Genomic DNA, 26,660 nt, shown 5'->3' on the forward strand with positions numbered 1-26,660 from the left:
TGAATTGTTAGACTACAGCTTGGGAATCTCTGCCATGTTCCAAACGGCAGTGCAAATAAAGAGTCAACCTCATGAGTCTTCCTCAACTACCAGATTCCCTGCTAAAGGCACCTGAAGTTTGACAAGACACTCAACTGATTTGCAGCAATGTACAGAATTAGTTAAACTCAACAAAAGCAAAAGGTTGTGAGAAAACATGAACACAGAAGAAAGAAACAAATATTTGACCTTATTTTAATCAGTGAACGCTTTCAAGTTTTATGAACCCTGTTAAGATAAGAGCTTTACCTCTGCACTTGTTTCAGAGACAATCCTGCTTATCTGACCTCTCTGCCACTGTCCCACATCGTGTACATAAACAGCACAGTGCATTTCCCTCTCCCACTTCACAGACTGTGGCTGGGACTCTCTGTAGATGGAAGCCATCTCCTCCTGTAATCTGACATTAAAAAAAAACGTTTTTCTACTGATAAAATGTAATGCAGTAAATAAAAGGCTTATTCAGTCAGTATTTAACTAGCATACAGTGAAGCTGTACTGTTTTAACAGATGTACAGTGCTGCAGCTTTTCTTTCTGACATGTTAGAAATACATGAAATAGGAGTTACAAAACACATGCATGCTGATTAAAAGTCTGTAAACCTATCATGTTAACTTAGACACTGGAATTCATCTGAGCAATCCTGAGTGCTTTGTATGGCACTATTTGAAAACTGCACTGTTTTCTCTTGACAGTTTGAGAGTGTGATCCTCAATGTCATGACTACATAAATGGTACTTTACGCAGTTACAGCCATGAAAATTAAAAGATAAAAAATACATAAGCAACATGCACTAAACCATGACAGACTCTTCCAACTATTTCCAAAGAGTAGGCATGACTACCTAAATGATACCTAAATATCTACCAAAGGCAGGCTAATATACACTGTGTCTAGAAATTGTGTTCAAACTTCCTAACAGGGTACTGGAAACACTTTGAAAAAAAAACCCCTGCTACTACCACTAATAGGAAATTCTAAGACTTGGGATACAGGTTTTATTTGACCAGATTTCTAATGAGGGAATGGGAAGGAGAGAAGAAAGAGCGGGAAGATTTAATCTTTTTGGACACTGTTGCGTTCATCAGGCTCCAATACTTACTACAATAAAACTGATTTGAAATACAAGTGAGACCATATACTTAATTTGGAATGAGAACTATTTAATAAGCCACAATATAGTGCCAACCTCTCTTCTGCTCCTATACTTTCCTCAACAAAGGCAAGTAAGTCAGCAGCCTTCAAGAAGTACACAGTATCAAATGCAACTCTCGTCAGAGTTTGTTCTAACTATACTTCACCACTTTGTAATAAGGACACTTTAACTAAAGTGAAGTTCTTTGAATTTCAGTACCTTTTCAATATACCTTCTGATGCCAGCAATTGTACAAAAATTTTACTAGGAGACACAACATGACTAATCCTCCCATCTAACTCCTTGTTACAAAGTGATCTGAAATCTCCTTCATCCACAGATTCCATATCTGTGGGAATAAAAGCTTCTGAGGTTCTAGAAATTTCTTCTAGAGGATCATCCCATATTTCATTAGGCTTTATTTCAGTTTTTTCAGTGTACCTGTAAAGAGCACAAAATAGTTAGAATAGAAAATCTAAACAGATTTTAAATGAAGTGAAAAAGGCTCAACAACAAAATAACAGGAATTATTCAATGTGCAGAAAGTGAGTTGTAGCCTAGACAAGAACAGTCATAAGTGCTACTTCTGAAACACTAATGACAGTAACATTTTTATTCTCCTTCAGAAGGGATCCCTCTACATTCAGGGAAGAGGAGATAGCACAGGGAACACCAAGCCCATAAGAACAGAACATCTGGAGTGGGCCTCCTGCCCCACAGAATAAGGGACAAAGGCTTGGGGGGGGTCCATTCTAAAGCACAAGAAGAAAAGAAGGAAGGAGCAGCACGGATAATAAACTGCTGTGTCCTGACCCCAACTCCCTGCACTACTCCCTGCCTCCCTGAATGCTGAGTGTAACTCCAGGGCAGGAGAGGAATGGGAGATGCTTGGAATAAACTTGACCCTGGGAAAGGGGGAGGGTAGGTGCCATAAATCTTTGTCTTCTGTGTACCAGTGCCTGAATTAGTAATTCAGTGTTCATGCTAATTGGTAATAACTAAGTAAAATCAAGTCTGTTTTGCCTGCAACAGTACTTGGTAAGTGATTTCTTTATTTTGACCTGTGAGTTTTCAAATTTCTTTTATTTTCTCCCCAGACCAACTGAAGAAGGGGAGTGAGTAAGGGATCATAAAATCCACCTTAATCAAGGGATCAGTGTTACACAACAACTTAGGGCAAAGGAATATACTCCCTTGAGTGAAGGCTGGCAGCAGGCATCTAAGTACAGATGGGACACAACAAAATACCTTTGTGACAGGGAAAAAACAACTCAGCTGTTCAGGCTGCATAACTTACAAAAATCTTACTAAAAATTGTGACTATGACAGTATTAGAGTGTTACTAAGATTTAGTAACATTTCTGAGCTAGGAGAGAAAATCCACTTACATGCTTCCTCCTAAAAAAAGCAAATTCAGGAATTTCCTTTTGGAATGAAAACTTCCCATTTAATGATATATTTCCATCAGTATTCAAAAATGATTAATTGAATATTAACTACAGATTTTCATGAATTATATAGCCCATGGATTATCTATTATACTTCCCAACTCTGCTGTCTTCCCAACCCTTCTGTTGCTGTCTGTTACCCAAGTGTTTTCTAGTAACAGATCTCCCAAAGGGGTGACTCACCATATGTGCAGGTTTAAGACACAAATTCTTTTTCTTACTAAATGGGAATGGGAACCTTAACAGTGAATACTTGGGCAAGATTTGGCACTTAGGGACACTACAAGTACAAGGCAAACATTTGATTTCAAGTTTTTTCACAGGTACAACTTCAATACATTATTTAAGATTTAGTTTGAGAATTTAACTATTGAACTGCAGTTATACTCTAAAGTACACCAGCTGATGGATGAGATCTTAAATCAATTTATCACATATGTGGTAAATTCCAGCCACAGGAGGTGACACACCAACACCAGTTTCAATACATAAATTATGTATTTCCAAATACTTTAAAAGTAATGCACAATGTATTTACCCAGGTATGTAGGATGCTAAGTCTTCCTCAACTAGCTGGCAGTTAATACTGAATTTTTTCCCATTATCAGCAGAGGCATTGAAGAGCTCAATAGACAAGACATTATTATCTAAAATTTCTGTGAATGAATAATATCAACATAATTAGTGCCAATCAATGACAGTGTGAAGACACTGGTTTTAGAGCAATGACAAATAATGCCAAAAGACAGAATTCTCCAAAATTATGTTTGATGTACAAAATAATTGATTCTGAACACCAACAACATACAGATGCTCAGCTTTGCACATATGCATAAAATTAACTTAAAATACACCAATAATCACAAAATGCTTTTGTACAACAACTCCAACTGCTACACAATTCCATTTATCAAATGGGCTCCATATCATCATTTCACAAGGGCTAACAAGTAAGTAGCTACATATGAACAATATTGAGAAAAATCCTACTAAGGCATATATGTGTTATCTGAAATTATTTTTCTTTTTCTTGGCAATATTTCAGAGCAGCAGCAATCACACTCCCAAATACCAATAAAGTCAGGAAACACCCTGGACAGGTAGTACTTTTGGAAACAAGCCCACCTGAATAATCAGATTATTTATATCATGTAACACTGGTGTGGTCTGTAAGACAAGACATGAACAGAACTTTTGTTGCAAATTTTATCTGTTATGCCTCCTCCAATCAGAGGAGAGAATTTAGATATTCTCACTCCAGTCTATCTCTAGCAGGTACAAACACAAGCATTTCAAATAAATACTATTTTAAATTTCAAAGTGATTGTTTCTACACTTGAGACAACTTAACAATATATAAATAGAAATTAATACACTGCTGGTAACTTACCAATAACTGAACACAACATAAGCTTATCTTCAGTCATTTCTTCAAATCTCTCCTTGGCTTCTCTGTTCCACTCATCTGCCCCTTTGAATGGCTCAATGCAAGCCAGCCTACACCTGATTGCCTGAAGAAAAACCCAAGATTATGCAACCAACATCACATTCAGATCAAAATCATCTGATTATGACTCAATCACAGGCTTTGCTTTGCACTCATCCAAGACAGCAAGACCTTGGCTTCTGGTTCCACATTACCAGAGTCTGATTTAGTTCAAAATGATCCCTCCTTTCCCAGTAGCTGAGCATGAACCTCACACTAAGAGACTTTCCTGCTGAAATACAAAGAGCTTAAATCTCTTTTTCTCCCTTTATGGTAAGGCATAGAACTGGTGCAGAGATCAGTAAAGATTATTGCAAGAAGTGATAAAAAAAGCCCATTGGTACCTTCAAAGAGTTAAGAAAAACCCCTACCAATATAAGAAGTTTCAAAGCATAATTGTGATTGGTAACCAGAAATATCAAATGAATAGCAAAGAAATTTGTGTTAATTTTTTTTTTATTTGACACAAATACTTTGCCATTTTCTTTCCCAGTCAGTTTTCCTCCTTGTCAAAAGGGGGACACTCCAACCATCCCTCAAGTTAGAAACACACCAAATTTTAAATGCAAACAAAAGTACACATAAAAACCCCCTCTTATTATGAGATTATAATTTAAAAAGGAAAGAACACAAAATTTCATTTGGCTTATTATGGAAATAAATTTAGGTGAATAAATAAGCATGTATATATACACATTGTATATATACCTCTCCTGCAGTATGTATACTGCAGAGCAACATTAGATTTAATTTACACCTGAAAGATACAAAAAAAATTGAGTTTTCAATATGCACCCAAAACATTAAGTGAGACACTTCGTAATGGTGGGCAAAAATGAAGTTCCTTCACATTTTATTTATTTAATGTATTTCAGAAGGTGCACAATTCTCTCTTCCCCCTCTCATTCACTGAGATGCTGCTAATTTTGAGTGTTTAATCCGGGCATTTACCTTTTCTGGAAAGCTCAGGAACTCCTGTTTCACTCTGCGTATGTCTTTATGAGTTAAGTTTGCAATGTTGCCGTAGTCAACGTATTTTACCAGAACTTCCCGACAACTTGGCAGCCCTCCAAGGAAAACAACCCAAGATATTTTAACAAAAAAATTAGGATTTGATACAGGTTAAAGCACCAGAATTTCAGAGTAGACCCTACATTCATGCCATATGATCGATCACCTTGTATAAATTTTTTAAAAATTTTTATACCCCAACCAAAATGCGTATTTTTCAGGAGCCAGCTCTTTCAGGTCCCTAAAAGGAGGGCCCTGGCATTTTGGCCCCCTTTGTGAGACACTGGCTCACTGAAAACATGCCAAGTTTACAAGCACAGCCCCCCACTCCCTTTGGAATGACTTTGGAGAATTATGAACCAACACCAGACACACTCAGAGATTGGCTGGAATAGCCAAAGCTGGGGTTCACACTGTAACAGCAAGAGAAATGCTACTTAAAATAATTCTGTAATAGAATTTCAATAATCCCTAGAGAATGGAATATGTTGCATCTCTGTTTAGAAAGAACAGGTGTATAAACCAGTCTGTTAATAGCAAAAGAATATGAATTAGTACTACTGACTTTATGAAGCTACCTGGTAGCATCATAATTCCCAGTAAAAATACTGGCTGGATGTTACTGCTCACATCCAGCATGTGACTCTGACCTACTAGCACATCTGATTTTGCAACCTAGCATTAAAGTAAAAGAATTAGTACTTCACCTATAATCTGTGCTCTGTACCAATTCCCATCCTCCTGCTTTGCAATGCATGCTTGGCCTTCAACTGGGCAGAAAATTTCAAAGTTTTTACCGTTCTCTTGTTTATATATCTCCTGAATTTTCTCTGGAAGAGCTAAAGATTCCACACTCTCTCTCTGAAATAAAAACAACAAACCACATGCACACAGCAGTTTTTTTAATAGCATTTTTACTTTTTTAAGGGATAATTCTTTCAATAGTACTGTACTTTCCAGTCTTCCCTCCAAAATTAAAGTGGTCCTGAATACATAAAGCGAATTAAAGTGCCTAACAACTACTGAATAGTGCCCTATTCAATCAATTATAACCAGTAAAATATTGCACACCCACAAAAGAATGAATCACGTTACAGAACTGACAGAACCTTTCCAGGATTTTAAGAATTCCTGAATTTTAACTAGGCTGAATCAATGACTGTTGGAAATTATCTCACCTACTAATTCTAGGAATCCAACCACTGGTAACAACTGACAGAACTTAATAGAAGTTCTAGCTTATTTACTGTGGGCTACAAATAGCTCAACATTAAAATGTTTATTCACAGTTTAATCTGAACAGGCTTTACTTCTAAACTTACCAAGCGAAGATAGAAATCACTTGGACTATTAATGTGACAAACCACAACAAAGACCTCTTCTCCTTCCTGTGGAATATTTGGTGGACTATACTGCAAGATGGTGCAGTTTTCCAACTGGCTGGGAAGCTGTAATTTAAACCTAAGGTAAACAAAGTGAAATTTTGAATAAAGTCAGTCAAAATGAACTGCAAACCAATCCTTTTATATTCAAATGTCAAATTTCCCATTACAAAAACCACAAAATGATCTTATAAAAATTACTTGATTCATACTTCTATGTATAGCTTAAACTTTCCTTCTTGCAGGTGGTCAGTCAATTATCTGTAATGCTACTCCCACTGCCTACCAGCCAAATCAAACAGATCCCAGGCTCATTTCTGTGTTTTCTGTCTGTGATAGACATCAAGGGCTTCTCATTTAGAGAGCCTATATTTCTTCACAAATTTTAAATATTTTGCCATTTTCTAAAATAAAGTTCCCTATCTAAATGAAGCCTGACTAGTGCAAATGAGTACAGCATGGTGCTCATTGGTGAAGGTGAAAAAGGAAATCAGCAGACACTGCTGAAGGTTAGTTAATATATAGTTAACACATTAATATATGGAACACTGCAAAAGCAACCAGCTTAGTAAACTTCACTTGGTAAGCATTATTCTGTTATCAGTTATGGCACAGAGGAGCAGGATCCAAAGGAAGACACATACCTTGCCAGATCTAAGAAAACCAAAGCATCCTTGAGAGACAGCGGTGTATTACTGCTTACTTCATTAAATGGAGGTTTTCTCAGATCCACAATGAGAACACCATCCTCTTCTCTAAATACCATCATTGAAACAACTTTGTTATTTACCATTTCTAAAAATTTTGTCTTTGCCTCCTCTCCCCAACCTTCATCCTGGATTAGGAAGAAAAAGTTACTGAGGATGTCAGAGAATGTCAAAACAAAAAATACAAACAAAAAAAATAAAAGATAGATAAAGTAAATGCAAGGAAGAAAGCACAGATGCATCTGAACAGATTACATACTGAACATGGTCAGACTTGTCTAGTCTACAGCCAGGACAGCACTGAATGGAATTCTTTCATGATGGATTAGTATGTGTATTAAACTGCATAAAACCGAGTCAGGCCAAAGGACTGCAGTTTCTACCACGTTTCTTCTGGAGATCCCCTCAGATTGTTTTGATACATTAACCAGAATCATCTCACCTGTTTCATTTCATGACTTCCCCATGAATTGAGAGAGCAGAAATATAAGTTTGTCTTCTTGTGTCTTTACACAAATACACAACCTGATCTGATCAATTTACACACTGCTACTCTCCACAGCATCCTGTGTAACATTTTATCTACCTTGAAAAAGCCTGTCTGAATTTGTTTCTCTGGGATCAAGTTAATGCATTTCTCATTTGATACTGCAAATCTGTACCTCTTAGGAACAGAGAAAACTGAGAGTACATATAAGGAAGGCACTTTATCTACACTTGAGAAAATTGTTCCAGAACTTTCCTATTTAAAATTACTTCAGTCAACATCAGACTGGTAAAAACTCCTCAAAACTGACCAACAGTTAATACTGCCAGAAACGCAGAGCTGTATTGGACTTAGCTCATTTCCATGTGAATGTGGCAATAAAGCAAGCCTAATAAAAAGTGCATACTGAAGGAAATAATACTGCTATATATATATGCCTTTTTTGGTAATAGAATAAAGGGTGGCAGTACTTTATTTGTGATTATTCTGAAAGAGAATAAATAACACTTTACAATAGTGGCAAAATTTTTAAGTAACAAGTACAATCCCTGAAGGGATTATCTTAATTTTTTTAAAGAAGCCATTTATTCTTTGTTTGGATTACTTTTGAAAGTTACTACTTGCATAGTTACCAGACAGACACAAAAGAAGAGGATCAATTTTGCAATTACTTTTTAAACTTCACAAAAGAACATGTCTCAAGTATGAGCAGTGAGATTTAAGCCTGAAATATACATTTGTAGTCTCACAGGCTTTTTAAGACAGACTGCTATAAGCTTTCATTTCTTTTCCAATGAAAGCAATGCAACACATCTTTTTACAAGAGAATTCAACTTGAAAAAATAAACCCTGTACTCTTCAGTTTTCTTCTGTTTATATTGGAATAAAATAATTTTAAATTCCATATTTACATTCTTTAACAGAAACCTTAAGAAGAAGGTCCTGAAATACTTCAAGCAGTTTGTACTTACTTCATTTTTGGGAACAACATCCTTCAGTGAACACCGTACTGCTAAAGGTGGAATGGCTGCAAGCTCTGCCTCAATGTGCTGGTCAGGCTTCCTCACAAACAGACAAATGTCATGGGTTTCAATAGTTTGCAGAGTAGCAGGATCAGGCCTTTCAGTGGGATCACATCTAATGGCAATGGGAATAAATGCAGCACTAGCTTAAAAGCAAAATAGTCCAAATCCAATGCCTAAAACTCCCCAAACCAAACCCCAAACTTTTAAGTTATTATTGCAGTAATTGGCATAATGTCATGTCCATAAAACAGAATTTTAAAGTCTCACTGAAATGCATTTTTTTAAAGCATTTAGTACTTACATGCTCATGAGTTTGCTTTTGCAATTCATGTCTCAGTTAAATATTTTAATGTATGCAGGCTTGTCACTTGTGCACTTAAATACAGTGCCACTTTTTTTGTTTTGAGGGGAATGTGTATGAAGAGAATACCAGAGCCATTTGGGTATCTGGTTTTCCACCTATGTGAAGTTGAGGAAGGACTTGTTTCTCAGAAGAGATCTTGAGTAACAACAGTAAAGACAACTGCAGACAAAACTCCTCCTTTCCATAAACATACCCTGAGAAAATCAGAACTACAGAGCTTCCAAAATCAATCAGGAATACTTTCAGCAATGCAATATCACACACTTGGTATCTTATTGGACCACAAAGCTTCTTCCTCTGATTTTTACTTTCTACAGGAATTAGTTCAGTGATAGTTCCACGGCACCACATTCCAGTTTCCTTACTCTTAATGAAAGTTCTAGCACCTATATGGAAGCAAATACAAAAGGACTAAATTCAGTATTTTAAAGTATTTCACACCAAAACTATTATTACAGTTCTGCATAATGCTCCCCTATTCCCATCCTCCACACAGGTAATGAAAGTGCTACTGCTACAATGAAGACACAAAGACTGTAAATCTTGTCTCTGTAGCCACCAGAAGTTCCTCTCACATTCATTCACACAGTGTCTTTAAGGCTATCAGGTGCTTGGCTTGTATCAAAAAGTAATTTCTGGTAAACCTTCTGTAGTTCTGAGTAAAGTCGCAAAAATCCCACTGACATATTACATACTTTTTATCAGTTTTCTAAACACATTATGGAAGTGGGTAACATCATCAACATGTGGGCTAGGAAATAATTTTATTAATTTAAGAATGTATTATTGTCTTTCATCTTCCTTTCTAGAATAGTTTCTGTTCAGTCAGTAACTTTAATAGGACTGTTTTACCACATAAAGGAGTGGGAGGGAGGAGAGAAAAAAGAAAGAATATGACACTAAGGAAGGTATATTGCAAGGTAGTATTTTAAGCTGTGTAGACCTTTAGAAATTAACAATTTACCTAGTTCCAAAATGTCTGAAGGCAAGAGATAGGAACTCTTACTACAGCAGAAGTTTTCTAATTTTGTCTGCAAAGCAAATGCTTCTTTCTTCTGTGAATATCTCCGAACATAGAAATGGCACGGATTTATAACATGGCTTACCAACACCAATTCTGTCAAACCTAAGTAAGACATAACAAATTATCAAACACCCTCCAGATATTATCAGGCATATGATTCAGTTTATGTTGCATTAATCATGATAATATTACATCTAACAGATTTTAATCTGACAAGTCTGTTCATACTTGTTTCAAACTATTACCATGTTTGCTTCCTGATGGAATTTTTCTTCTGAACTACCTCCCTTATGCTCCAAAACAAAACGCTGTCTCACAAAGTGGTAGCCTGAATTTAAGGGGGTAATTCAGAGTTTTTATTCCCTCCAACAAAGACATAGAAAGCAAATTAGAGATTAAGACTTCTACTTTTAAGAACAGGTATGCTAAGCACTTTCCTATAGTTAGTGTTAGTGCACAAAGACCAGGAACTAGCCAAGAGATGACCCTATGTAAGACAGGATTTGTGACTAAACATCCAAATCCTCTGTACTGCAGGCACCTCCCTCCACTAGGGATGCAAAAGACAGCTTTCTCTTTCTGAAGCCACTCAACAAAGGTTGTTAATGGATCAGAATGTTTTGGAAGCCCCACAACCCAATTCTTACAAGAGTATTTTATACCTGCAAAGAGTGGACAACATCATCTAGACTGAATGTCACCTGCATGACTGATCAGGGCACACCAACCAGACAAACTTGCAACATCCTGGAGCACTGCCACCTCTGAACTGCAACACATCATGGGTGAAAGACTACACAGAATCTAGCACCTGAAACAATCCAACCAGGTATCCCGGACCGCGCTTCCAAGTTTAGGAAATGCTGCATCCAGAAGAGATGCAAGATTTCTCTTGGCCATTTCCAGTGTAAAAGATGGCACCTGGACAAGAAGTCTGAATGACTTAGATGATTTCCCCTATAGGGACACAGCCTCTTTTGGATCACCCCGGCCATCATCTTTAAGAGTGATGAGTCAGCTATCTTTTCTTACATACAGAACTATGGAATTATTAAGGCTGGAAAACACCTCTAAGACCCTGAGCACCTCCTGCCCACCAGCCTGGCAGGCTCTGCTGGACCTCCTCCTGTGTGACAGTGACTTTCAGTACCACAAGGTCCAATACTGAACACAGTACTCCAGATTCAGTCTTCTGACAGAGGGGAAGGATTCCTTCATGGACTTGACAGCTACACTCTTACTAGTACAATCCAGGGAGAACCAGACAAGCCGAGTAACCCAGCTGTTCCTGCCAAGTATCATAGGACAATGGCCTGAGAGAAGACTCAAGAAGCTGAGGTAACTGACAGAAAAGAATTCCACAGGAGCCAATGACAGAAACTCTTACAAGTCACAGTAAATCATCGTATAACAGATAGTGCTTCTGACCCTCTTTGGAGAGCTTGTGATAAAGTTTTCAATAAGCTAAACAGGAGAACAAAAAAAACCCTCAAAAGAACTGAAACAGACACCATTAAAGAACTTGCATGAGCCAAACACACAGCATAATACAAGTCTCAAAAACTGGATCACACTCAGCAATGGAACACAGAAAGCATGAGGTACTAAGACACTTGCCTTCCAAGTCATCTTCAAGTATTTCTTCTATTATGACATCAGGTGTTTCTTCCTGGTCATCAAGGATAAGAGTGTCTTGCCCATTATCTTCACTGTATTTGGGAAAAAATTTATTTGGAAACAAATTAACACAATTCAGTCTGTTTTCAGAAAAGCAGAAGTCAAAGCGGAGCTTTTATTAAGAATGCATCACTATGTCAAAAAAATGCCTCATAAGACCTGCTAGAAATAAACTGAATTGCACTTTTTAATACCAAGACAAGAAATAACCAGTACTATAACTCTGAATCCTAGGAAGAATTGTCACAGACACAGTAGATATACTTGGGCACAGCTTACTGCAAGAGCTACCCCCCAACCTACATGATCAGAGACCACAAGTACAAATACTAACTATTTGAAAACAATGTTCATAATGTGATAAGACAGCTCAAGTTGAAAACAAAAGGCATATCAGATGCTTTTGTACTACCAGATACTACTCACTCTCATGTGTAGGATTTTCAAATATTACAGTATGCAACAAATCTTTTTTAGCATATTCATTGTTAACTACAACAGCCCTAACAGCAACTCCATTCCATTTTTTCAAGTATTAGTCAAAGACCACAGAAACAAACAAACAACAACCGAAACAAACAAAAAGTCCCTAAACAAAATAAAAGCAACTGTAATTTTGAAAATAAAAGGGTTTTCTTTGTTAATCTTAAGGTTTTTTTGGCATTTGACACAATCTGTATTTAGACCATGAACTGGAAACACTACCAATTTCAGTACTTGCTGTTCATTAGAGATTCATTTAGATGCATTTTCATGTGCTGAAATGACGAACATCTCTATTACACGCAGTACAAACACAGCACCCAGGGAGACAGTTTGGTGGTTGCCTTGGCAGTGTTAGGTTTACAGTTGGACTCCATGACCTTTTCCAGCCTAACTGGTTCCATGGTCAAATCATTAAGTGCCAATCAAAGTTGAAGAGTAAACAGTGTAAATGAATTCTGGATAACTTAGGTGATTCAGCAAAATATACTAGGGCAAAACACAAGCAAAACAAAAATGTCAGAACTGAAACACAAACTGAACTAACTGGAATGCTGATTGAAATATCAGCATATAAAGATTTGCTTTGCTTCAATAAAATCTTAGAATTCCATAAGCACCTACAGTTTTTTTGATTTGGTCTCCAATAAGCACTTAACCACTAGAGGAGGTAAATTACTACACCTATTCTCTTTCATTAAAAAATACTTACTTCCTTGTCATTCCCTGTTTAATCTCTCCCAAATTTTCTAATGAAGATGTAATCTCAAAAGTGTTCAGGAACAATCTCAACAGAAGAGAACAAACATTATAGAGAGTTACAAGAATACCTAAATCACTTTGACAGTTTGAGACCTATGGTGTTTTTCAGCACAATACTCATGGAGGGGCAAAGAAAGATTAATTACCTACTCTAGTTTATTTGTTCCTACAAAAACCAGATTTGGCTGCTCATTTATCTTCATGTTCATATTTAAAAACTCTTGTTTTATGCTTTCACCCTCATGCACAGAGTACTGCAGCATTCACCCAGTTTCATCATCTATACTCAGTTCAGTTCAATATATTATTCTGCACAGAGACAAAGAATTTTCTTTCCTTTGTAAAGAACAAAACTGTAACTCAAGCCCAAAATATATGCTTCTGTTCATTGCTACACTATTAACTATTTTCTTTACCAATGAAAACCAGCAAAATCTTTTAAGCACTTTTACATTTAAACTAATGGAACTGTGAATGTAACTTAAATAAATGCCTTAGCTTTTCTATCCAGTTTTAATTAATGAAAAATGAAATGTAAGTAGTATTGAACAGTTGTCTGGGCTTCTCTCCCACTGCCCCTTCAGGAAAGTATCACTCTTTCTTCTACAACATTTTATGTCTACAGCACGTGTCTCAACTTCTGTGCATTTCCTACTTGTGGTTTTTTTCACCTTTGGTGAAATTTTGGAGTGGCACAAGGTACATAACGCCTTTAGAGCTATCCTTCATCAGGTCTCCTTTGTCCTCTGTTTAGCTGAAGTTCTCAAAAAGTTTTCCAATGAAAAAAAAATTGGATTTTGTTGTTTCAGCTTTCTTTTAAATTGGGAGAGTTTACCATTACGCATTTAAACAGGCATGTCTGAAATTGCCATTTATCATTCACAGTATCTTCAAACCAGTGACCCGTAGGTAGGGCCTAAGTTTTCTAAAAGAGGATTTTATAGATTGCTTTATCCATGTTCTAACTCAAGAACTCAACTAACAAGACAGGAGGGGTCCTAATTTTTGTCTCATGTTGGAACAACCCACCCAGGGATTGGCAGAGTCACCATCCCTGGAGACATGGGGCTAACAGAGCTGGGGCTGCTCTGCCTGGAGAAGGCAAGGCACCAGGGAGATCCTACAGCACCTTCCAGAAACACAGGCACACACAGATTTTCTAGAGCCTCCTGCAACAGTTTAAAACCATTACCCCTTGACCAAAGGGAATGTTGATTCAGAGTAGATAAAAGGAATTTCTTACACTAAGAGTGGTGAAACAGCAGAACAAGTGGCCTGGAGAAGTGGTAAATGCCCCATCCCTGGAAAGGTTTAAGGTCAAGACTGGATGGGGCTCTGAGGAACCTGATCTAGCTGAGGATGCCTTTGCTCACAGGAGGACACTTGGGCTATACAACCTTTGAAGGTCCCATTCAAACCAAACCATTCTGTGACTGTGACTTAAGACATGTAGATACTACACTTGAACACATGGCAAAGGCAGAGCTGGTAGTGTTAGGTTAATGGTTGGACTCAGTGATCCTAACAGCCTCTACCAACCTAAATGATTCTGTGATCCTACAAAAACTGTTTGCATTTACCATGTAAATAATCAACTTGCTCAGCCTCATTTCTCTGTGCCAGTCAGAATCACACCCCCCACTCTATTCCCTGAGAGGTTCCACATCCTGAAATATAACAGGGGCTCGTCCCAACATGTTCCAAAGGAGCACCATCTTTGTCCTGTCCCTCCATTTTCCAGTGTGGCCTTTATGCACTAGGAACTGCAGCATTCTTTGCCAGCCTTATGACCAAGCTGCACAGGGTCAGGTGTACCTCAGCTGTGACCTTTTTTACTCACTTCTCTTACAGAAATCATCAGTGGCTTCCAGTGAGGACAGCATGGCAACTGGGATTTTCCACAACTTTCTTTAGACACCAGCAGTCCAAAAAGCATTTTACGTTTCCTGAAGGTCAGAAACTGACTCACTAAAAAAGTAATTAAGCCCTTATTCTCCCAACTTCTTTCTATTTGTGAGGAAAGGAGGATTTCAGAAGTGGCAGAAATCTGTCAATGGTTTTTAAAATGCATATGTATTTACCTATATTTCAGCAAATTGTATGTGTTTTCTCTCCCATGCCTCACATAAAGGCTACTGCCTACTTTTAATGAAGAGTTTATACTTATGCCTAAAGTAGTTTTTCAGTCAACTGCGAGTGAAGAAGCTCAACTTCTGTTGTTTAACTGTCCCATGAACAGTTTTTGGATTTAAGATAACCCATGCCTCTTTTTACCTCCCTGTATATCTCCCACTCCAGTCATTTACCTTGAAAGTATTTTGTCCTTTAAATTCTTCACTCTTGAGAGCTCAGTCTCCACTGGCAACTTCAAGTCATAAATAATCTGAAATGAAGAAGTACAATCTTAGCTTCCAGTAAATAGGAAGTTATACAAGCACTTATTATCTATAGCATGACACCTTAAATTTTATGGTCAAAACCCCAAGAGTTTAGCCAACAGCCAATTCTCAAATATGTCTCTTGCCTTATTAACACTTAATGGTTGGGATTTTGTAATCTAAGCATGCAAACAGAAGCAAAAGTCAGATACTCCTTTTATTTCAATATCTAATGAGAAAGTGATCTCTAAGTAAAAAGGCAGGCCTATGAGAGGAGAGTGCTGGCTGCCAGTTCCCAAGAAATCAGTCGTGCGATAGAAGTAAATGCCAGAAAAAAGGAACAACTAGATGTCTTTTCTGAGTCAGAAGACCCAGTTTCTTCAGCTGGAAAGTGACAGATGGCAGAGTAGATGATTCTGAAAAGCACATTTCTTCAAAGAATGACAAGACCAATCATTCATTCCTTTTCTCAACACAAGGACTACAAAGGCTCCAAATGAAATAATTGAGTGGCCCATTTTGAAATAACAGAGGAAGCTTTTTTACATAAACCTCATTTTAAATAGTAAAAGGTGGAACTCACTGCCACAACCTATGCCTATGTACATACAACGCACATACCTACACACCCACGCACACTGCCACAAGCTCTACAATGACATTGAAGAAGATGTTCCACAATCTTATGACAGAATAAGGTAATGTTTGTTCAGTGTAATGAGCCTGATGTATCCTATTGATACTAAAATCCTCAACCTTCAACTTCCCCAGTTTCTTGGATGCTCCCTCTCTGCTGCCAGACAGGAGACTCCAGAGGATATCTGCTCTGATACAGCATGGCAGGTAGCATGGATTTCTATGAACAGCAGATGTGATGGGGAGAAAGAACAAAAGTAAAGGCCTGGGACCAAGAGGATCAAGTGAGTGTGGCCATGAATTCTGGAGTAGTTCAGTGAGAAGGATGAAGAGCTCTGGAACAAAAAAGGCTTAAACTAAACTGATCCAAACACCACCTTTTCGTTGATCAGCACTGTGCCAGTTTTCCTATCCTCCCCCCTCCATTTCCTGTTTCAGATGCCAAACTCTTCAAGGTAAGAACCACCTTTCTTTGCTTCCTCTATCAGTCACCCGACTGTAACTTGTGACTAAGACCAAATAAAAATTCTGTGTCTGTGAAGAAGCAGGGCAAGAATATAACAGCCCCAAAATGTCAGCACTGAAATCAGCAAACTGGGACCACAAACGTCTAAACCAAATTTTAATATATTCCTTAAAAATAGATTATTTCACAGTGCAAGAAGGTTACTACCTGAGCGAGATCACAACAGTTTCTCAGAGCATGTGAAAATTTTAATTCCTTTGCCGTCCTAATGGCACCAATCAAGTGCTTCTTCTTCTCTTCAATGATTTCCTTCGTTTTTGCAATACTAGAAATGTAGTTGTTGATGTTCTCCTTTAATTCTGCGAATGATTTCCTTTTCCTGTGTTAAAAACATTACTTTTCACAGAATTTAATACGCACTCAGCTGCACAGTCTCAAATCTGAACTGCTACACACAGCTGCCAGCCACACAATACAAAGTGGATACATCTCACACACAAGGCTCATCTCCCCCAAAAAGTGATAAGTACAGGCATGGGAAACGCACTCTGTAATTGGAGGAACTACAAAAGTTAAGGAGGTCACACAAAGATATTTATTAATTAAATATTTGGAGCACTCTTCCATTTCAACCTCCTGGTATTTCCAAACACATCCAACTGAAAAATAAACAGTTGAATCTTACAATTTATTCTACTAAGGTAGAATTAAAGACCATGCCCCTCAGAGGCTCTTCTGGAAACCCGAGCTTTAACACCTCTCTCCCCCCAGTCTGAACACATAAATATTTGTGAAGATCCAGAAATGAAGTGTCCCTGCACTTTTATCAGCTTGAAAATGTGCAGGAAGTAAATGAAAAAATCCCTGCTATCCCCGCTGTTAAATTTATCATCCACTAATAAGAGTATTAGAAAACCTCAAAATTGAGCTTTTTCAGAAAATTAACATTATGGGTAATTTTTCTTATCCTTTTACAAGCAGAGGCAGCATAAGCTAGTGTTTTCCAACCATGCAAACCAGTTCCAAGATGCCACAATGAAAAGGTAAAAATAAAAGACAGGTACTACAAAATACTGCTACGAGCAAATTCTAAACAAAATGTTACTCATTCACCTGAATTAGGACGAGGTTTGCAGTAAAAGTAACTCACCCGTGCCATACTACAAAACTAGATTACTACCTTGACAGAAGAGTAATAAGTTCATCAAGTGTTCTATCTGCAGCTTCTGTAACTTTGTCTTTTTTATGCTTTACTTTCAACTCCAAGTATTCCAGCACCTATTTTGTTCAGTACGAATAAACATGCATTATTTCATTATTATTTTATTACTCTCACAATACTATTACTACTGCTTTTAAAATTCAGAACAGAAGCAATGAACAGTAAGACACTGATGGATACCCCAGCAGACAGAGTTACATTAAACCACTTATAGCTCATTACAACTCTCTTATTTTCTCTAACTTGGAGTCAGCTGGCACTGTTTGAATCCCCCACTGAAGCTTTTATGTTTAGGAAGAAACACACAGATCTTGGGCCCAATGTCTCACTGTCCTTACCTAACCTTCAAACCTGCACCATATACAGATAACAGCATGCTGAGATTTCTACTGTTTTTTAAAACTCTTTGTGAGCACAAAGGGAAAATGAAAAAAAAATTCTTCCTCTGGCCAAACATCAGTTTTGTTACTACAGTTACACTGAATGAAGAGACCATGGGAAAAACAACCTCAATAGTGCAATACTGCTTTGGCAATTTCTCAGTCTTTGCTGAAAAGCTGTTGCAAGACCACAGTCTTGGTATTATAATATAATACCCATGGGTTATTATATTATAGCTGCTGAAATGGGAAGCTTTTACAATATGTTTTTAGTAAATGAATTAGGAATTCAACATAGCTTTGCTTAACAGAAAGACTGGCCATTAGAAAGGTAACAGCAAACAGGCCTCACTGACACTTCCCACTACATTTACCAGAACTAAGTTTTTGAAACATTAAATACTTCTATACTGTGTATCTTACAAGTAAAATGCAAATAGATGACGAAGAGAGAACTGCAAGCTTTTCTGCAGCACATTCAAACATTTAAGAAGAGCTAAAGTTTAAATAAATTATATTATCATTGATAAAATTTAAAAGCTAATTAATAAAACCTATTAACAACATAGCTGGTGTTCTAGGATTCTTCCTATGTTTTATACTGTGCATATAAATTGCTTGATTTACATTTTTCTGCACATTCTGTTGCATTTTTTACTTCTCCTGCTCTCAAAACATCTTTTCCACCTTTAAGTGCAGAAAGAGGCACACTAGAATTTAAAAGTCAGACTAGCTGCTAGAGTAAAAACAAAAGCTGAACTTTTCCCTGATCCAAGGAAACACAAACTTAGTACTTAAAGACTGGCTTGCATATGGTTCTGCTAAATGTATGTATTGAGCAATTAACTTTAAACTATGCACAAACTTGTGTACTCCTCTGCAGACTACTTCTCAGACTGTAGCCTGGACTTTAAGGCTGTGTACTCACAGAAACAACATGGAACAGTTAAAGACAAAAGAGTTAAGAAAACAAAGGCAGGAAAAGCAAATTTCAATAATGCATTAATGTGTGACCACCCACAACAAAAACCTCCAGTCTAGGAGAGGACTGATTATTTAATTATTTATTTAACTAAATTTCACCCACCTTGCTTGCATCATGGAAGTGGCCAAGATTACTAACAGCTATGCCCAAAGCTTCATCAATATCTGGCCCAGTGTTGTTCTCCTGAGGAAAAGTTTGCCAATGAACATAAAAGTTGCTTGCACAACTAAAAGACAAGAGGGTCTACAATCATTTGCCATTTTGACAGAGGCATTTTGATGTGGATGACTGATGAGCTATGTGAAGACTCTGAGCAGCTCCATAATGGCCATCAGACACAAAATACTTGGCTCACCTGAATTTCACTGAGAACATTTCCACTGTAGTATTTTTGAAACAGAGCTAAATTTGTTTCTTAAAACAATTTAATTGCATACTCACATACAAAAACCAAATTAAAACAGTAAATGAAAAAAAAAAAGCAAAACAAAGTTACTAATACAGAGAAAAGAAAACATGGGAGATAGAAGAATGGGAATACTGCAGCCTAGAACAAAACTAAAATATTTAGGAATATCACTTGGAGAAAACCCCTCAAAAAACATAGCTAGCTTCCAGTAGTTTGCCGATACAAGGAAACCATTTTCAAACTTTAACAGGCACTGTAACAAAACTACCTAAGAAATCACATCAGACATTTGCAAGGTCCATGTACAGGACAATCTCCACAGAAGAAAACACGACTGGCACTGGATATACAGTTTCTTTACGGTCACTTTCAAATATCCACAACTTGTGTTTTCTGGTCTAAAACCTCACAAACCTATTCAGAAAGATGAGGTTAGGAAATTTAACAGAACATAAAGAGGTGCATTTGTCCACCAACCTTGTTGCCCTGAATTACTGTTTTAAGGATGTGAACATGAGCCTTGCAGATGCCCCAAATTTAAAACTAATAAAGAAGTCCCCAATTCAAACACTGTGAAGCCTGGAGTATCTTTTAAGAAAAGCTAAACTCAAAACACAATTTCACAGCAGCTGGATAGACCTAAGTGTCTTCAGCTGTAATCTCATTGGGGAGTCTGAGCTGCACTCATTTTGTCAAGTTATCTTATAAACACTGTAGCTGCATATCCCTATGGTAAGACAGAACAGTAGCAAGAAACTGTTAAGGGTGCAGAGTTTTTTGTTTTACAAAGTGCACTATTAACTATGCATATACCAAACCAAGTGAGAATATAAGGAAATTCCATGTTAACACACCATGTCAGATGATGGAGCTAGAGCTGATCCATCACTCAGCCCACCATTGGAAGAAAATGGGTACTGAACATTTTTCTCTTTGATATTGTGACTGAAGGGCCTGCAAACAAAAAAATTGTAAAGAAAAGACCTATGCATTTTAAATAAAGTACCAAACTTCCTACAAATACTTCACAAGAGTATTTCAAAATCTATCATTAAATACATAAATAGACCTATTTATGTAACGAATGAATTCACACATATAGCAGATACTCCATTAAAAAAAAATCTAATTTTTACTATAATCCCCTTAAATGTAGCTATTTTTCATTTGACTATTTTGGCAAGGCTGAACAAAACCTTAGCAGCTGGCAGTGATTCTTATCCTCAGTGAGAGTAAATGCATGACTATGAATATTCCAGTATTCATTTTTCATTTGTTACTGTTAAAATCTTTACAATACATGACCAATGACACCAAAACCATTTACTGGCAACCTGTTAGGAAGGCTCTTAAATTTTATTGCATGATGACCTCAGCTGCTCTGCTGCATCGGCTAACAAGACTCCCACAAAAGCAGTCTGCATAAACCAGTCCTATTCCAGGATGAAGCCTTGTGTTGCTCTTCCTGGGCTCAGTTTGCTGCATCTGACCAATGGTGAGAGCATCAGGAGAACCCTGCTGCAGAGACGGACAGCCACACAGGAAATCTTTCACTTTGGGCAAGGTGAGCAGTGCGTGTTACATGCACCAAACTCAGAAGACAAATTTCCTGCATCTTCCTTTCAGAACAGGTTCCTTATGCAAGAGACCTGGAAGAATTTTCTGGGACTCTTTATTTGCATGAATATCAATCTCCACAGCAATAACACTGCAGAGGGAAGACAGCCACTTCAAGACTTCCTTCAGGTTCACACTGACTGGGCAAATAAACAAGTGAATGTACTTTAGATTTGACAAGACCACAGAGTATTGCTGGCATGATCTTCATATAGCTGTGACTGGTTATTGAAACAGAAGGGGCAATGGGATCAGCAGGTGTTGGGGGAAGCAGGCAGAGTCCTTCCCACCACAGCCTGGCAGTTCAGCAGATCTCTCTCCCTCTGAACCCTTATCAGCCATCTACCACAGTGCTTACAACTCTGTTTCACACATTTTCAAGCCAAACCAATTTGTTTTTCACTGCCTCTCAATGAAATGATACTTGTACTCAATGTCTTCCCACAGTATCAGATACTTATACCAACAACAACATTAGTGAAGTTTAAAGAACACTAAAAAATCAGCCCAAGGAAAATGTCTGGAATCACTTACTTGGTCAAATCTTCCCCCAGGCTGGCATTTAAAGACATGGAAAGATTTAATAAAGGTTTACCTTGCTTGTCTTTCCAAGCTGCTGCCACACAGCCCAAATTTAAAGTCCATTTTGTTCTAAATTCAGGGGGGAAAAGGAAAACAAGTTAAACCATAGGCTTACAGTCAAATCCCAGGGAAAGGTATTCTATCAACTTGTGTTCACCTTCAGTATCCACCCCTGCCCACAATTTCAATTAGACCAAGCTTCAAAGCAAGTACTGCTGAATTGTACAAGGGGAGGTCTAAGGAAAGAGCTCCAAAGTGGAACATCTGTAGCCATGAGTGCACCTTTGTGATAAATAAAAAGTGTTCCAAGTAAAAGGAATCCCGACTTCCTGTTTGCAATCAGCATTTTCCCCATTATTATGCAAAACTCCTAACATACTGGATTCCTGAACCAGATTCTACAATGTACCTTTTCAATAAGGCCTAATCTCGGGGTTTAAATGCCAAAGATCTGACTCGTTTGTATTTTGCAATAAACGCTAAACCTGAATTTCATAAGATGAAAAAAAGGCATTTCAAGTTTGTCCAAAATATAAATTTTAATGAAACAATGGCAATAACATGTCATAACACACAAGAATCACGCACAAGGCATTTTTTTTTAAGATGCAGAAGCAGAAAACCTCAAAACTTACAGAATACTGGGTAAAGTGTTTTTTTTAGTATCTTTTAAATCTTTATGTAGAGAAAATGTACATATTAATGAGTTGCTTTCTTGCACACTGTGTGCACACAAGAGGGTGGAGCAGATCTGGCAACAAGGGGCACTAATGAGAATTGTAAAAAACAAACCTTCCTAAACCCAGGCTCTGAACAGCTGACATGCACTACACGGCAACACAGTGTAATGAGAAATGCTAGCAAGCACCTGCTGGGGGTGTAGGTGGTCAGAAAGCACAGACCCTGAACCCAGAGGGGGTCTGAGCCTGCTTTAATCACTCTCAATGAAAACTCACAAGCTCCTATAAAATTGCTACTTCACACCACCACAGTGACTGCTGAACTGAAAGCTTTAGATCAACTTACTTTTGCAGAAGAGAAACAAAACAAATCAGTGTCTTCATCCTTCCCATCACCGTGCAACACTGTAAAAGCAAGCACAGAAAAACCCACTTCTATGGGGCATCCTAATCCATAAGACAACAAAAATACACCATTACCAGTGTAGTCTTCTAAAGAGTATTCAGCAAGTCAACAGGAATTAGAACCTTGACTTTTTTTTAATAAGAGAATTTAAGAGCTAGAAATAGAAATCCAGATGGATGGATATAAAACTTAGCTGAGAATTACAAAGACTGACTTGTGTGTACTGATTAGGGCATTATCTGTTATCTTTAGCTATATATTTTGTTACTACATTCAGTACAGGATAACCATAGGAAAGGAAAAAAGGCAAAAAACCCCACACCTTCAAAGAGCATAGTTAAGTACCAGAAAAAACATTGCTTCATGAACACCCATAAATACTATGCATCCCATACAATTTTTCAACTCTTGGAAAAAAGTTACTCATGCAGAAAAACCCAGAAAAATGAGGTTTCTTTTAGAACAAACTTGACAATCACTTAATCAAGAAAAGGAGCTGGAGAGGAATCAAAAGGAATTGATTGTTCTTGCTAACTACTGATAAATAGCAAATAAACAATGTGTTAATCAAATCCAGCAGCTCATCTACTGTCCTTAACAGGTCATATAAAATAAAAATTAACAGTGAGCTGTGCACACAATAAAACTGCTGGAAATAAAAAGATCCCAAAGCCTTCCTTACCTTCTGCACTGATGGTTTTTGGCATATGACACAAATCACCATTTCTCTGATATGGCTCTGTAAAATGCTCTTCTAGTAGCTTAGGACACTGCCTTTAGAGGTAAAAGTAAAGATTTAGGATCATCAAGAATATTAGTAAGAAATTAATTCTGACTTCCAGCTTTTTCAGAGCAAAGCGCATCCACTTTTACCAAATGACTTTATGAAGAAGCTACAGTTAACAAAACACACCACAAAAAATTTGTTACCCTCTCTTAACTAGGGAAGTACTTTAGCTCTGAGACACTGAATTGATCATACAAAAAGGTGATACTACAGCTGCTAGGCATGCAGTATTTCAGGTAACTAGAACCAGCACAAATAAATTGTTATGCAATCAGTTTAATTCAGATTCATTATTGTTATTTAAAAACTACTGAATAAATCAACAGAGCTAATTTGTAAAAAATACATACAGACCAGTATGACACAGTGTCTGACACCATACCAAATTGCATTAAAACTGTCTCTTTCCATGAACCTACTCCAAATAGGGAAACTTCACACAAACTGAGTATTTTACCCACATACATAAGACAGAAAAACAGTCTCACAACACTGCAAAACACAAACTTTCTACATTTTTTCAATTCTATTTCCCGGTAACTGTGCTGCCAGAGCTTGATAATATTAAAGCCACCATCTCGAAATCCACATACCTCACACCTTTCATTCGACTTCTGTGAAGCTCTCCATTACTATCACCCAACAAGGAGAACTCTCCCATTCCACTCATGGTGCCTAATATTTAAAAAAAAAAAAAAGAAAACGGAGACAAATTACTTTCAACACAGCCTAGTTCATCACTCGAGCCAACACTATAGGTTCATATAATTTTGCTAAGAGCAAAATGGAAGTGATAGACAGAGAAATGGTATTATATACACCTATGTTGTACTGGATTCTTGCACACCTATTTCGTCCTTGAAGAGCAAATCTAAATGGAACAGACCAGCAGCCTGCCCTGCACTGCTCAGCTGCTCCACCCCGACCCACCTACCACTGCTGGGCACCGCAGGAACTCCCAAGCTCCAACCACTGCTGGGCACCGCAGGAAGCTCACACACAGCACTGCTGGGCACCGCAGGAAGCTCACAGCTCCCACCACTGCTGGGCACCGCAGGAAGCTCACAGCTCCCACCACTGCTGGGCACCGCAGGAAGCTCACACACAGCACCGCTGGGCACCGCAGGAAGCTCACAGCTCCCACCACTGCTGGGCACCGCAGGAAGCTCACACACAGCACCGCTGGGCACCGCAGGAAGCTCACAGCTCCCACCACTGCTGGGCACCGCAGGAAGCTCACACACAGCACTGCTGGGCACCGCAGGAAGCTCACAGCTCACACCACCGCTGGGCACCGCAGGAAGCTCACAGCTCCCACTAATGCTGGATACCATAAGAAGCTCACAGCTCCCACCACTGCTGCCCTCCCACCTCCCTCCTGAGCGCGTACCCTCAAAGGATGGTTTCACCTTAGTGCAATTCTCCCCATACTCGCTCCCTGCCTGCAATCCACCCCCGTACGGACCCCGACTCCCGCCCCTGGGGAGTGCTGCCGCCCGCACCTTCCGTGGTTTCTGTGGCGGTAGTTTTGGGTCCCTGCCCCACAGGAGCGCTCTCTCTCTCTGTGCCCGCGGCGCTGCGGGCGGGCTCAGGGACGCGCGGCCGCCGCTCGCGCACCGCGCCCACTCCCCGCGCCACCGCGCCGAGCCCCTCGCGCGCCAAAATGGCGGCCGGCCCGGGGCGCCTCTCGAGGCGGCCGCAGCCAATCGCGGGCGGGCGCGAGGGGCGGGGCGGGGCGGCCGCGCGCGGCTGCGTCACTCCGCCATCGTGCCCCGTGGCGGAGACTCTGCTCCGGGCGGTGCGTGGTGCCTGCGGGCCGGGGTGGGACACCGCTTGCTGCTCGCTCGCTACCCCAGCAGCGAGATCGGGGACAGAATCGGGAGAGTGGAAGGCAGAAAACCTGTGGGTTGAGGTTAAGGCAGTTTAATAGAGAAAGAAAAAGCTACGCGCATAAGCAAAGCAAAAAAACCCAAGGGATTAATTCACAGCTTCCCATGGGCAGGCAGGTGTTCGGCCATTCTCGGGAGAGCAGGGACGCACCACGTACAATGGTAACTTGGGAAGACAAAAGCCATCACTGCAAACGTCGGACATTCCTTTGTTTTCCCTCTTTCTACACAGAGCATGATGTCAGATGGCCTGGAATGTCCCTTTGGTCAGTCGGGGTCACCTGTCCTGGCTGTGTCCCCTCCCAGCCTCTGATGCACCTACAGCTTCCTCACCAGTTCAAAACTTGACAATATAAAAGCAGAAAAGGCCCTGGCTCTGTGTAAGCCCTGCTCAGCAACAACAAAACCATCTCTGTAGTATCAGTGCTTTGCTCGGCACAAATCCAAACCACAGCCCCATATCAGCCACTGTCACTACCCCAGCCAAAACCAGAGCACTGGATAGAAGCACTGAAGTCCATGCTTTGGGGTTACTTTATTCTACATGTATTCTCTTCACTTGCAGAAGAAGCAAGAGATATTTTTGCAGTATTTTGCCACTCATGTTTTGGTTGTCACAAATGTAGCATGATACTGTCCAGCTGTCTGTTTAATCACTCTAGTGCAATACAATTAAGTTTTAACATTCAAGATACATTGATTTTCCTCTGCTGATGTCCAGGTGTTAACATGATAAGTGTCTTGTTGGAATTGCCATGTTAAGGTTTTGGGCTTGACATGCTCAGGGGAAGGTTACCAAAAGCTTATCAAGGCTACCAAAACTTACCAAGAAGGACATACCACTGATAGTGGGCACAGGGAATGCTGAAACACAAACCTTACTCAAGGTTTTCTTAATAACAGGCTGTACTGCAGTTGGTGTGGCCAAGGCAAACAGTATTTGTATGGAAAAGAGCCAGAAGAGGAGAGACTACGGTCCTGTGTGCTGAAAGGACAGGAGAAGAATTTCAGGAGTAATGAGGAAGAAAGCATGAAGAAAGGAGCAATGAAGTTCAAACATTACACAATTCTATGGAGTAGGGCCTCATCCATTTTTTGGTAAAACACCCAAATCAAACAAGTTTGCATGGGTTTTTTTAAATCTACACTTGAATAAGCCTGATCTGTGTGTGTAGGGTAGAACTTTTGAGA

At 38.9% G+C, this 26,660-nt stretch overlaps 1 protein-coding gene across 1 annotated transcript in view; it reads right to left on the minus strand.

Moving 5' to 3' along the window:
• The window catches only part of RNF17 (ring finger protein 17), a 39,922-nt gene extending 15,672 nt beyond the window's left edge, over nt 1–24,250 (minus strand). The window contains exons 1-22 of the mRNA XM_058018499.1: nt 24,174–24,250; nt 23,476–23,567; nt 22,734–22,792; nt 21,721–21,776; nt 20,363–20,462; nt 19,202–19,282; nt 17,693–17,790; nt 16,720–16,891; nt 15,339–15,415; nt 12,983–13,057; nt 11,728–11,819; nt 10,051–10,212; nt 9,280–9,472; nt 8,669–8,834; nt 7,148–7,338; nt 6,444–6,582; nt 5,829–5,982; nt 5,062–5,177; nt 4,015–4,135; nt 3,163–3,280; nt 1,396–1,617; nt 289–439 (exon numbers count right to left, since the gene is read on the minus strand). Coding sequence (XP_057874482.1) covers nt 289–439; nt 1,396–1,617; nt 3,163–3,280; nt 4,015–4,135; nt 5,062–5,177; nt 5,829–5,982; nt 6,444–6,582; nt 7,148–7,338; nt 8,669–8,834; nt 9,280–9,472; nt 10,051–10,212; nt 11,728–11,819; nt 12,983–13,057; nt 15,339–15,415; nt 16,720–16,891; nt 17,693–17,790; nt 19,202–19,282; nt 20,363–20,462; nt 21,721–21,776; nt 22,734–22,792; nt 23,476–23,567; nt 24,174–24,250 — 2,712 coding nt within the window. The remainder of the gene's footprint in view (nt 1–288; nt 440–1,395; nt 1,618–3,162; nt 3,281–4,014; nt 4,136–5,061; nt 5,178–5,828; nt 5,983–6,443; nt 6,583–7,147; nt 7,339–8,668; nt 8,835–9,279; nt 9,473–10,050; nt 10,213–11,727; nt 11,820–12,982; nt 13,058–15,338; nt 15,416–16,719; nt 16,892–17,692; nt 17,791–19,201; nt 19,283–20,362; nt 20,463–21,720; nt 21,777–22,733; nt 22,793–23,475; nt 23,568–24,173) is intronic.
• Between the last annotated feature and the right edge of the window lie 2,410 nt (nt 24,251–26,660).

This window comes from Melospiza georgiana, chromosome 2, assembly GCF_028018845.1.
Source record: "Melospiza georgiana isolate bMelGeo1 chromosome 2, bMelGeo1.pri, whole genome shotgun sequence".
NCBI lineage: Eukaryota > Metazoa > Chordata > Aves > Passeriformes > Passerellidae > Melospiza > Melospiza georgiana.